General features: G+C 37.5%; 2 protein-coding genes across 2 annotated transcripts; one reads left to right on the top strand and one right to left on the bottom strand.

The window, feature by feature from the left end:
- Positions 1–1,596: 1,596 nt before the first annotated feature.
- On the bottom strand, positions 1,597–5,192 carry LOC310949167 (troponin I, slow skeletal muscle-like). Its single transcript, XM_083916506.1, has 8 exons — positions 5,068–5,192; positions 3,844–3,876; positions 3,541–3,582; positions 3,304–3,435; positions 3,137–3,226; positions 2,878–3,048; positions 2,690–2,780; positions 1,597–1,953 (listed from the first exon to the last, which is right to left on the bottom strand). The coding sequence occupies exons 4-7, from the start codon at positions 3,406–3,408 to the stop codon at positions 2,694–2,696; spliced, it is 453 nt and encodes a 150-aa protein (XP_083772632.1). The 5' UTR covers positions 3,409–3,435; positions 3,541–3,582; positions 3,844–3,876; positions 5,068–5,192; the 3' UTR covers positions 1,597–1,953; positions 2,690–2,693.
- Positions 5,193–8,882: 3,690 nt separating this feature from the next.
- LOC310949120 (interleukin-17 receptor A) lies at positions 8,883–11,958 on the top strand (the record flags this gene model as incomplete). Its single annotated transcript, XM_083916453.1, has 8 exons — positions 8,883–9,033; positions 9,188–9,306; positions 9,394–9,514; positions 9,949–9,996; positions 10,094–10,251; positions 10,386–10,443; positions 11,067–11,162; positions 11,252–11,958. The coding sequence occupies 8 exons, from the start codon at positions 8,883–8,885 to the stop codon at positions 11,956–11,958; spliced, it is 1,458 nt and encodes a 485-aa protein (XP_083772579.1).
- Positions 11,959–13,496: the final 1,538 nt, after the last annotated feature.

Here is a 13,496-nt window from a genome sequence, read left to right as displayed (position 1 = left end):
AGAAGGAAGGAAGAAAATGGGAAAAACAACTATATATAATCATAAAAGGTTGTATATCAATAAGGAGAGAATAAAAGACAAATAAATGTAAAGGTTTAAAAGGGGGTTAGCATGTTGTTGATTCACGTCACACTTATTATTAATTATTATTACTTGTACATTGTGTCTGGCTCAAATGTAAAGTTCCCATGGAACAGAAAACATATTACAAGGATTTCAAGTATGCAACTGCAGGGGACCACTTTCATTTACACCTCACCCTCCACATCCATCACATTACTTAGACTGAAATTATCTAGATGTGATTTGTGAAAGGCTCCAAATGTTTTTTAAAAGCCTTTAATAATATAAGTAATATTTTCCAGAGTTATGGACACTTCTTTAATCAAATTTATCAACTTTGGTTTAGCGAACTTCTTTTAAGTGAGTGAGATACAAACACTGTAATGTTTAATTATGTTGTCATTCATGAATCGGTATCGTTTCCCACAATTTCATGTTTTTACTTTCCATACTCTTTATTCACGTCTTGTTGACTGGCCTGAGTTCGAGTCATCCAGACATCAGCATGGGGACATACCAACACCGAGCCCCTAAATTAGCAACACAGCGTGTGGGAGTGCTGCAGATTGTTTGAATGATTTTCTTTTTTTAATCCCAGTTGAAGTCAATCAATTTTTTAGGGCAGCCAGAATAAAAACCAGACCAAAGTCAGAATTAGCTTTTTCCAAATAAGACAGATGTCATTTTTTGATTTTTTTTTTAATATAATTATCTTTTAATTATCATTTATCATGTTGTAACTGTGTACCTTTTGCTGCTTCTTGGCCAGGACTCCCTTAAAAAAGAGTTTTTTAATCTCAATGGGACTTTCCTGGTTAAATAAAAAGGTTAAATTAAAAAAATATATATAAGGGAATCGTCTTATCAGTAGTTGTTTAAAAAATATATTAAAATTAGTCGGTTTGCTAAAACAGCATTTAAATTACTTGATGAGTGATTAAATCAACTTGCCGTTTCTTAAAATTCTCAAATTTTAAAACAAAATAAGTAGATATAGTTGTTTTGTTTTGGTCTCTGAAAGATCAAACTGTAATAAATGTTTTACAGTACATTTGTATATGTTTTTCCATCAGCTGCCAAATAAGGCTCCTGCTGTACTTTAAATTATTCCATATAAATATAACAGTTTAAATTGTCCTATATAATCTTAAGCCACACTATCATCACCATCATTAAAATCAACATACCTTGTTTATCTCTGCAGAAAACCTGCTGAGGTGTCCGAGGAGGTCTTTAAATGACAAGAGGAAACCGCAAGTCAAATGTAATGGCTCCTATTGCCCTCTGTGAGTGGTCAACTAAAATAGCCTCTACTGTCCTGACATCTATATTCTGTATATATGCATGTCTACATCCCCCAACATCAGGTTAACCACCACTACACTCACATTTCTCAACAATAGGAGCAGAGGATGTTGGGACAGTCTGTGAATACATCATCATCATTATGTCTCTTTTTGGATAGACTGTAAATAATAGATTGAATCTAGAAATGTAAACAAAACAAAGACGCCAAGCAGTAAAGTAGTTGTGGTTGTTTAATCAGCATCACATGTATTACAGGCAGGCAGGACAGCGCCATCATCGGTATAATACAAATACTGCACTTAACAGGACAAACTCATGAAGCTAATCATCATTTTCTTACGCACAATTTCAATACAAAGGGTACTGTATACTATACAATTTATATGATTACATCCATGGCATGCAGTGGGATTTATTATATATGTGTTTACATTGAATCAAACCTTTTTAATACTGTATAATCTAAATAGTGCATCTATTTAGTTAATATAACAAAAGTGTCTGTGGTTGATATCAGTCTTTATAAAACCTGTTTCATTTCATCCTGTAATGGAAACTTCTTCTTGAATTTGGACAATAATTCTGAAATAAAGACAAACAAATCGATTTAATATTAAAAAAAACAACTGGTTGCACTTAACCAGGTAATAACACTGGTAATAGTGGGGTAATAGTTTCATCGGTTCATGGTTATTTTACAGAAACTACTACAAAAGTTTCAAGGTAACAAGTTATTAAATTATAATTTGTACACAACCACAAACAAAAAAAAAAAATGGGGAATGTTAGGAACACAAGGGAGGATACATGTCAGCATTATAAAATTTCAATTATCAATTTTTACTTCTAAAAATGTTCATGTAATTTTGAAGGCATTACACTGATAGTACCCACAATATAAATGTATATTACCTCATTATTATCAGGTTACTACCTCATTAATGTCACCATATTACCATTTTGTATTCAGAATATTGTACTGATACAGCCACTTTATTGTTAGCAGGCTTCCATATCTGTTTCTATTTATCTCTAATATTATTAAATAGTTTTCCCTTGTTGTCATAATTACCTTTTGCTTTTGGCTCCTTATTGCCGTGTTACATACATTTCCGTCTAATATTCCCAGATATATCCATTGTTAATATCAGCATATTACCTGATTATTGGTGCCTGGTAATTACGTGGTATTACGTAATTATTACACCTTTGTTATCAAACTGTTACTCCACTATTAGCAAGTTGTAATTTAGTGCAAATGTATTAGTGCAAACTTGAGGTCAACTTTAGGAAAATTGATGTGTAACTAACAAAGCACCTTTTTATTGTCCGGCATTAAACAGCTTCTTCCTGCCCTCCATACCAGACATGGCCTCCACGTTCTTACGCCAGTCAGTCACTTCTTCCCTCTGCAATGATAAAAAAATAGATTGTTATCTACTTTTTAATGTAGTTTTTTATTTTTTTTTATTTTTTTTGGATGATTGTCTCAGCCACCAGCTTTACCTTTTCTTCCTCCTTCTTCACTGTCTTAAGCTTGGCCTTGAAATCAGACTTCATGAGTTTGGAGGTGTCGGTGCATGCACCCAGCATGTCGTCCGTAGTTTTCTTCACCCTCTTCAAGTTGGGCCTCTTTGTCCCCTTCAGCCCAGTGATCTTTTGATTCAGTGTCTGGATCTGTGCAACAAACACACACTTCAACATCCTCACAGCTCAGTAAATATATGAACTGTAATTGCGACCTCCTGATTCAGTCTCACTGTACCTCTATGTCATTTCTGGCTACCTTAACCTCCATTTCATAACGCACTTCATCTACGACATCGATCTTACGATGTAGTTCTTTGCAAAGATCCTGTAAAAAAACAAACTAATAATCATGATGATGTAGAAAGATAATGATTGAATCAACATGATTTGCTGCGTCAGTACCTGGAGCTCCTTGACTGACAGACCTGACAGCTGCAGCGGAGGGAAGCACTCGTTCACAACTCTTTCCTTCTTCTGTTTCGTCTCTTCACTTTCAGCCACCAGCATGGAAGCTGCCTTCTTCAGAAGTTTGGACTGTAAGATAGTAAAGCGTTAATAGGCCTGGATAAAGCGTTCTTAGAGCATGTGGCATACAGTTAAATACTGTTCACACATGGCCTTAAGGTCTCCAAAACCTACCTTCAAATGCAGTCGGCGTGTCGCTGAATATTTCGGCTTTTTCTGTGAAAAAGATCAAAATTATTACTTTATACCTTTATACCTCAAATAGAGTCATTAATAAAGTTGTCAAATGTATTTAAGCATAAAATATAGTATTATATATATTGATGATTAATTATTGATTATGAAAGAATTATTTTCAACTCACCGGTCTGGATCAACACACGACGAGAAAAGTGGACAAAATATATAAAGATACTTTATTACTTAATACAGAGATAGTGTGCAGAATTAACTGTGGCTCCCTTTAGAGGTCAATACTCACCCCTCAGACATGTCTGCAGTTTATGGTACCTTTGGAGCAAAAACAAAGTGTATTTACTCTTTTTTTAATGTTCTACTTCACAGAGTTTTACAGACCAGCCTACTATAAATAGTTCTGAGTATTTATCAAAGTCCCAATACTGTTTTCTACAGTAGATGTGATTGATTAATCCAACTAGTTCACAGTTTAATGGCTTTGAGCTGTCTAATTGTCCTCAGGGACTTTCAAATACATTTTAGTATTCCATCAGGACCAGATCATCCTTCCTTTTGTTATGAGAGCTGAAGAGAAGCCTGTTGCACGGCTATTTTTACCCACATTGCCACCCTGCTTTGCTGTGCCCCAGCAGCTGTTGTGGCCTTGATGCTGCCAGAGAAAGGTTTGGCACCCAAGAGACAACCATTACATCAAACCTTTGTAGAATGTGAAAGTCATTTTCTATTTTACTAGATAATGTATATGTCCTCCCCTGTCTCTTTCTCTCATTTTCTTTGACCGTCTCTTTGTAGCATTAGATTTACAACTGCAATACTGTCTATTTTTAATTAATTTAACACCACATTATATATATAAACAGACATAGGTGTTAGAGAAAGATGAAAGCATGTCAACAGCTAACAAAATACAGTAATATATCCAGTTTAGATTAAGCCAGTGACAGTCAAAGTAAACAAACCAAGCAGCAGACAATTTCAGTAAGCCTGCAGCCTTGCACCTCCACCCAGGAGGTTGCCAGTTCATACGAGCGAGCAATCATCACTTATCAAACCAGCTTTTCGGCCGCAACGACGGGTCAAGTCTGCTGTTACCAGCCGCCAATACTTTGACAGGCAGTTCAAGCCTCAGGTTACATTTCTTCACTTAGAGGATCAAGAGATCACGAAGAGACTTGAGTTGTCGTGGAAGTCAAAGCTGGAAAGCCATGTCCCAAAAGTTACTTTAAGACCTTGACAAAAGGAGCGACATAGCAGGGATTCCCTCACATAAATACCAGCCACAGTAAATGTGTCAGGTGCGGGCTGATATGCAGTCTTCATTACTTCCTACATTTAAGCCGGACATTTCTTTAACCAAACAAACATGGCTGTAGAGACTTAGATAGCTGGGCTAATCTTGCAATGTCAGGTTAAAGACCCCCCTCTAATGTCTGTAATAAATGTGATTGACTTTTATTTTCCTGTGATATATAGCAGAGGTTGATAATTTGATATGAAACTTACCTTGAGAAAGTGAGAGGAAATCGGACAGGGCAGCAACAGTGTTGAGTCAGGAAAAGAAAAAGCACTTCATGATTATTAGTGAAAGATTTATGTATTCAAAGTCTCATGTGAATGGCTCGCTAAAATAGACCGCCTGTCCACCTGACAATTGCTGCAGTCGCCGTGCAACTCTTTCTGATTTGCCCTCAACCCGTGACCCATTTATCTCATGTGATTGCATTGCACGAGGACACAAGTGCACCTCACATGTCGCTCACCTAACAGCTTATCCTCTCTACAGATATCAGGCGCTCTGAGTGTTTTGAATGTGATTTGTCATGGGGTCTACTGGCACAGGCTAAAATCACAGACCAATTGTCCTAAAGGTGCCTTTTAAAGTCAGTAAAGTGTATTAAGTTGAACATATTGGCAGTTTTATTGTCTACAGCGAGAAAGCTGCAGCCACATTTATTATGTGAGGCTTTGAGCTAAAACTAGTGTGGTAAGATGTTGATGTTAAGACATACTGTTTATCACCTCAATATCTTAAGTCGTATCTTAATATCTTAAGTTTATTTGGGGATTTCATTTCTCAGAGATCTGGATCTGATTGTGTGAGTTCAGTCAGTGGGCAGTGGCTCTCCTCTGAATGTCAAATGTTTAAGACATTTTTAGAAACTTAACAGATAAACTGACCATTTTAAAGCATTTCATAACAAAATCCTATGATTAAGGGGAGACAGGTGAATAAGGAAACTTTTTAAACTAATAGATGTCACCAAGAAACGTCCTCAGTTGATTAATTATATTAGGACAAATCTCTTTCTTTTGAATTACAAGTGTTTTGAAATTGTATGTTTAAATATGCAAATGAGGCAATATCTAATGCTAACTCTTGGTGAATATAGGATAAAATAGACATGTAATAAAATAAACACACAAATGTGTATTTTGGATGTTTCCATTTCACCAGCCTGAAAGAGGAGGAAAGAACCTCAGATGTCTCCCCCTAAGTAATGTTTCATTAAAGGTTTTACTTTTGTGTTTGAGCATCACAAGGCCCACTCACATGCTTCTTGATCAGGGTGAAACAATTCAAAATGTAGGTGTTGTTGCAGGTCATGTTTCAGATCATAATTAATAACGTTGGTAAATATAGAGGGGTTCCTTTTTTCCTAGGAAAAGTTACAGGGATACACACATTTTTTCGCAGTTTTTGGTCTGCTACAAAATGTATCTCCCTTCTAAAACACACAGATGTTGTCCTACTGTCAAGTGTTTTATTTTGCACATATTTGACATCATAACTAATAACTTTGGTAAATTTGGAGAAGTGTCTTCTTTCCTAGCTAAAGTTATATCGGGACACAGATTTTTTCAGACTTCAGCCGGCTCCCCAGACGCGCGCCAGGTCTCTTGCGGCTTTGATTTTCTTTGGATTTGCACTTGTGTTCGAAGTTTCATCATCCATACTCATCGCTCCTTGTTTGTTCAGCCATAGTAACCATATAATCGCAGAGGTCGGAAAAAAGAGTTGAATAGTATGTCTGTTGTGTTAGCTCCAACTTCCCTCTCTGGGGGACCAACCACTGCCGAAAGATGTAAAATGCATCTCTAACTAACTCTAACGCCACTTGTGGTTTTTCCGTGATATGTCGCCCCAGACCCCAAGTCCGTAATACTGCAAGTGCGAGGTCTTTCATCAGTGGACCACAGGCTTGATCACCATTGTGTTACCTCATTCGGTGATACATATTTTTTAATTAAATGAAAATCTTCAGGACTTTTACTTTAATACATGGTTTCTAACATTATAACACAGTTTTATTAGTTTGTTTAACTTTATATACCTGGTATAGATGCTTCAGTAATGGACGTTCTAATTGTTGACAAATGCACAGATAAACACAAATGTTCTTATATATATCATAGCTACATTATAGTGTGGTATATTGCATTATAAACTATTTATTAGTTGTTTATCTACTGCTTATAAATGCTAAATGCTGAACCCATCACATCACAACCAACCGTAGCTGTACTAAATACAGATGTATTTTATATTTTGTGGAGACTGAATCACAACTGCTGACACACCACTCTCACACAGAGACCAAAGCACAGACCAAATAAAAGTTCAGCACTTTGTTGTGGTCAGATTTCAGTGGCTCATGTAAAATGATACAGTTGAGCTCAATGTCCAGTATAGGAGACAGAGTAACACTGAAACAAAGCAAGAGGAATTAACACATAACCACAGCCACATTATTGTCCCATATGATATAATCCCTGGTAACCAAGCAGTGAATAGCTGAAGGTTCATCGGTCTAATCCTGGTTCTCATGTGTTGATCCCCTGGACCGAGGTGTTCTGGTATCTGTATATTTAGCTGATGTTGCCTGGGGATTGGACGGCACGGTGTTGTGGTGGTTAGCACTGTCGCCCGCAAAAGGGTTGCTGGTTCGAATCCAGGCTGGGGCCCTTCTGTGTGGAGTTTGTATGTTCTCCCCGTGTCTGCGTGGGTTTTCTACAGGTTCTCCGGCTTCTTCCCACAGTCCAAAGACTTGCAGGTGTTAGGTTAATTGATGACTCTAAATTGCCCGTAGGTGTGAATGTGATTGTGAACGGTGATAGACTGGCGTCCTGTCCAGGGTGTACCCCGCCTCACGCCCAATGTTAGCTGGGATCGGTCCAGCCCCCGAGCCCCATTTGTGCACTTTTTGGGTAGTATCTTATCTTCATGGTTAAATGCACTTATTTTAAGTTCCTTTGTATAAGAGTGTCAGCTAAATAAATGTGATATAATGTACAGTAACAACATCCCAGGTTCAAGTCTGGCCGGGACTTTTGTTGCATGTCTCTCCCTCACCTCATTTCCTGTTAACTCTACTGTTTAGTTTCAAATCAAACCAAAACATACCCCCCAATAAATTGTGTATTTTGTTCAACAACTTTCTTTTTAAAATGTGGCAAATTTGTTGCAAGTCACCAAAATGCAATTTCAATGTGTGAACAGGAACTTTCCCTCCTGTAAATTTGGTAACTGCTGCCCTCCAGTGTCCGTTTCTTGGTTTGCCATATTAGTTTGCAGTTGGCATCAATCTTTATATTAGATACACACTGCAATAAGGAAAAAATAACTTCTATTTCTTACACAATTCTTTAAAAAACCGCAGATTGAGAAAGCAATGTTTTCAGCCCACACAATGTTCTGCATGTGAATGGAAACTACAAACCACATGTGATAAAAGCGTCCCTCCTACGTATTCAGATGACAGCGCTTGATAAACATAAAACTAAACACATGGTTGGATCAGACAGTGAGAATTCTCTGTGTTTGTTCATCTTTCTAGTTGGAGATGATTATTGTCCTTGTTTACTCGATAGGTTTCACAGCTTTTCCACCTGTGTTGCGGAGGTCCACCAGAATGATCCACATTATTTTTTCCTGTGTCTGTTTGGCCGCTGGACTCGCAGTGTCGTCTTCTCTTAGGATTCTGGACGAGCGTACGGACTGCAACCAACAAGTGAGGATTCGGTCTATTGAAGAAATAAGTACCAGCAACCTTAGAAGAGAAGACTGAGGGAAATTTTCAGTTCATCAAGTCACTTTTGGGCTTTTTTTTCACAGGGTCTTCACAACTGCAAAATTAGTGAGTATCTTATTTGTCATATCAGCAAAGTTCAAGACTTCAACCAAAACTTCTAAGCAGGGATGATTGTGCAGGAAAACATCATTTTAATTCTGCATTTATGTGATTCATCCCTCCACACACGCAAACAATCTTGAAAGTTGAAAATATTCACAACATTATAATATGTACACCGTTCCCTAAATGTCAGATAACTGCTCAGACAAGCGCATAGTTGAACTTAGACAACATGCTCCCGTCGGCCCAGAATGGGATTCTGAGCATGTGGGAGTTTGGATGGCCAAACACGGGCCTGTTCCTGTTGTGAATGTGACATGGAAAATAAAGGCTGATGGTAAGTAATACTAATATTATATATTTTAAAAGTACAGTATTGTTTATTGTGGCTCACATTGTATAATGCATCCAATTCAAGTTGTAAACCAACCAGTCTTTCATCAAAGGTGAGTAGAAAATAAAACATATAAAACGTTCTCTTCTATTCACAGGAAGCGTAGTTACCCTTAATGGATCAGAGATAAATATTCTGGATAAAAGTACAAATCAAAGTTTGTGTGTGCAGTTTTCTTACAAACTCAGCCAACAACTGACTCCAAACTATGATAAGGTAAGATTGTAACACACGTTTTAATTTATCTGTTGCTATAACAGTGGCCAACAGTATCACCGTTATAATTTTGTTTTTCTTTATTAGTGGACATTTTCCTTGAATGGAGTCGTGGTGGAGCCTGGGCATACTTATATGGTGTCAGTGTGGAACCTGCCAGAGCCCAAGATTGGAGACTACAGGATTAGGAAGCAAATTACCATCCCAGGTGAGTTACCTCCAGATCATACCTAGAATCTGCATGAAAAAGCACAGTGATATTATAAGTTATGTATGTTATGTTATATTACATTAATTCTATGTTATTATGTGACTACATTGTGTGCATCTGACAGAAAATGTCTCGGCTATCATTACCACAGTTAAAGCACTGTGAAAAGGTTTGGGCTCTTGAATCAGGAAGTAGTCACAACAGAAACTGTAGTGGCTCTTTTACAAAAAGAAAATCACTTTTCTTTCACATTTATTACACTTTGTTGGCCTTTGGAAACTTAAAACATGTATTTTTTGCATCTGAAGAGCCTTTGCAAGTGTCTTGTCGGGTTTAGGATGAATGCAAGGATTCACTGAGTGCTTTGATATTTATTGTGAATCCGTCACAAATCGTCTCTAATGGTCTGTAACATTTCCTGCCATGGTCAGGGTGTGCTGACAGGAGAATCCAAAAGGCCCAAATGTGTCTGGAAAATGGTAAAATTTTACTTGATGTACATCTCGCAGGTTTAAATGGAACACTGTAAGGCATCCAGGACTATTTAGGCATTGTCTGCATGTTTCCTTATTCCAGGTAGTCTATGGGATCCTCACATGACCGCTGTTGTGTCTCTTAATAAGAAACTCAAGATGTTTTCCATTGTTGTGGGTTTTGAGGCAGCACTGTATTCAGAGAGATACCAAATCTCCATCCAGAGAGATGGTTTCCATTACTCAAAGAATGTCTCAAAGGTAATTACACTGAATTTGTCACTTATATTATCAATGATGATGATAGAAGACTGACTACGTTGTGTGATTATCATTGTGTGGTTTACTGCTTGTTTAGCACATAATGATATCTTTGTCATTTCCTTCCTCCATAGGAAAACAGAACATCGCTGAATGTGACATTTGAGTTCGGTTGGTGGCAGCTCTCACAATGTGAAATGTTATTAACGGTTGGTTTAGTTTGTATTTAATGTCTTATTTGCTGATGGTTGATAAATTCAACTAACATGTAGAGATATAATATTAAAAGTTCACATTACTCCGCTTGTTTTTAAGATTCAGCCGTTTTTTATTCGATGCCAGAATGAGTGTTGGCACCTTGAGAAAATACTTTATTTCTGCCAGCGTGAGTACGATTTCTGTAAGTATATAAATCAGTGATTCCCAACCCTTTTGGCGTGTGATCAATTAAAATAAAGCAGTGTTCACTTGCTGCCCAGGTGTCAGAGTTTTGAACTCTAAACTTCTCTGTTCATCTGATTTGAATAAATGTTTGAGACCAAAGAGGTAAAATGATCCCATAATTCAGAACTTCATAACAAAATTCATAACTAAAAGAGGAAAAATGTAGAGATAGTACAAAACAATATGCCATTTATTTGCAGCAGGTTATTTTTAAATCTTTCCTATCTCTTTAATCATCTCTCAAGCCCTTCAGATTTATCTTGTGACTCACTGGGGGTCGGGAATCACTGGCATAACATTTGAATTCACTTTTTGTATTTGCAGAGGTATTGAGTTAATCATACAGTATATTGTGTGTTTGTTTTATTTAGATTACCCACCACGGACCTTAATTATAAAGGCAACTTTGGGGCTACTTGTCATTGGGGGTTGTCTTGCTTATATACTGTGGAGAGCCTCTCATAAAGGTTTGCCTTTTTATAAATGCACATGTAGTACTGAATAGAAAATGCAGCTTGAATTGATAACTAATCAACAGACTTCACTCTTTTCTCAGATCCTGTGAACACATCCTCATCAGCGGCCAAACAACAACCAGAAGGTTTTCAAGTGCTAGAGAGAAAAAGAGTCCTCATCATCTACTCCCTCGACCACCCCTTATACAAAAACATCATCTTAAAGCTTTGTGCCTTCCTGGCGACCAAATGTGGTACTGAAGTCGTCCTTGATCTGCTGGACTCTACAAGACTGGGAGTGTTGGGAAACATTCAGTGGTTGGACTGGCACAGAGAACAAATAGAACGCTCTTCAGATAAGATATTAATCCTGTGCTCACAGGGTGTACAAGCCAAATGGAGAACCATGTGTGGTGACAAACAGGTTTTTCTGAGAGAGGATGCACGCTCACCTTTAGGTGACATGCTCAGTCCAGCCCTCAGCCTCATGGTCCCCCATTTTATCCGATCTGCGTCGTTTGAAAAATACATAGTGGCTTACTTTGATGATCTTTTTTCTGAAGAAAATGTTCCTTCACCTTTCAACATCACAGTACGATACAAGCTAATGAAACAATTTGAGGAGCTCTTTTTCAGAATCCTGGATGCTGAGAAGCACACGCCCGGCAGAGTTAATCACATTGAAGGGCTTTCAGAGGACAAGTACTATCACTGTCCCTCAGGCAGAGCCCTGCGGGATGCCATAGAAGCTTTTCAGGCACACCAGCTGGAGCACCCACAGTGGTTTGAAGATGAATTACTACCTTGATACATATTGTGTACTGGACTCAGCCCAAGTCACTCGTCATGTACAGACACAAGAAAGTGATTTCACTGGAGACAAAACAGGACTTAGCGTGGCTGAAGAGTTTCTAAACAGTCATTTTGTCATTTTGATATGGTGGCCTCTGTGTTTTGAGACATCGGTGAGGATCTCCTCCACTGAAACTATCAAAAGCAGCCCACAAGTTATTTACTAAGATATTCTACAATTTTAAAATAACATCATAGGAGCGACGGAAATCTGCTGAGAACCACATTTAAATGTGAATTTAGTAAAAGTAAAATTAAAATATGAGGACGGTTTTGTACGGATTAGTGTTTTCTTTAATAGAGTTTTATTTTCACCATGTATTTGCTTGTTGTTGTTTTTCTGCAGTAATTTGTTTTGTATGTGATGTTGTATAGTATTTGATGTTGCGGGCATGTTAAATATCACTCGCTTTCACTCACTAGACGATTCCAGAGTAGTTTAGACCACAGAGATCTGTGGTTGATGCTTTAGGGCTGTGTAAACAGAGCTTGGGTCAAAGTTCAGCCTTCTGGGCAAAGTTTCTAGCATTTTTGTTGCACTGGAGAAGGTGAGCACTAAACCCTGCTTGTGGGACTCAATTTGTATTATAATGAGCTTATTGAATGTAATGTGCAATAAACTTTTTAATATCCCAAAGCATGGACGTTATGATTAAATAATCAATATTTGTACAACAGGTCAGTGGTCCCTTCCTACTGCATAGAGCATGTTTTTCTAGACATGAGTAAACATTGATAGATCTTTTAGACTGATGCAGCTTTTTAAATGTTTTCATTGTTATTTGTTGGTGATCATCTCTGTATCACTGATAAGATTTTACATTAAAAACTTTGCAATTCTGGAACAGTGTAGAATGGTTCAGTTGACAAGCTTTAGTGCATAAATGCAGTGAAGTAGAAAAAGAAAAATTAACAATACTGACCAAGCTCTGGAATTTGGTTGCCAGTCTCTGAGAGTGGCCCCTAAAGGGGGAGGGTGGTGGGAACTTGCCCCAACTAACTGGAGCAAAGAAAATCCTCACAATGGCTGAGTTGGACTTGTGCCTTTGACTGGCAGAATAACACACTACAGGGTGTGATGCAACCGGAAAGCCGATTTAATTTCTCCTTCAAGAAGCTGAGGTAATATTGTTCATTGGTTTGACATTGTGGGCTTCATTTACAGTAGTAGTCTAAAAGTTCTACACATTTGGGAATAAAATCAGTCATTTAGTGTGATTTGAGCTTTGATTGAGAACTTGTGATGTGCCTTTTGTAATTTAATGTTGTTGGACTGTAAAATTTGAATGTATGTTGGAAAGTAGACATGAAGGTTTTTTTTTTGCTGTTTTCCATAATCAACCAATTAGAAAGTCACTTTTAATTTCTGTCAGTGTGTCTCATTTAATCTCTTCTATTGTATTCTATCTAATCTATATTTTCAGAAAATCAAAGTCGATTACAAAGCTGTTGTTTAAACATTAAAAAAAAAAGCTAAAGAACATTTCCACCAGT

Source organism: Echiichthys vipera (assembly GCF_963691815.1).
Source record: "Echiichthys vipera genome assembly, chromosome: 7".
NCBI lineage: Eukaryota > Metazoa > Chordata > Actinopteri > Perciformes > Trachinidae > Echiichthys > Echiichthys vipera.
The sequence above is the reverse complement of the archived record's forward strand: the minus strand, read 5'-3'. Positions and strand labels throughout refer to the sequence as shown.

Coding starts and splice junctions, on each gene's coding strand:
- LOC310949167 (XM_083916506.1), bottom strand. CDS start 3,408: ATGCTGGTGGCTGAAAGTGAAGAGACGAAACAGAAGAAGGAAAGAGTT. Junction 3,227..3,303: donor TGTCAGTCAAGGAGCTCCAG/GTACTGACGCAG, acceptor GTTTTTTTACAG/GATCTTTGCAAAGAACTACA. Junction 2,781..2,877: donor TGAAGAAGGAGGAAGAAAAG/GTAAAGCTGGTG, acceptor TTATCATTGCAG/AGGGAAGAAGTGACTGACTG.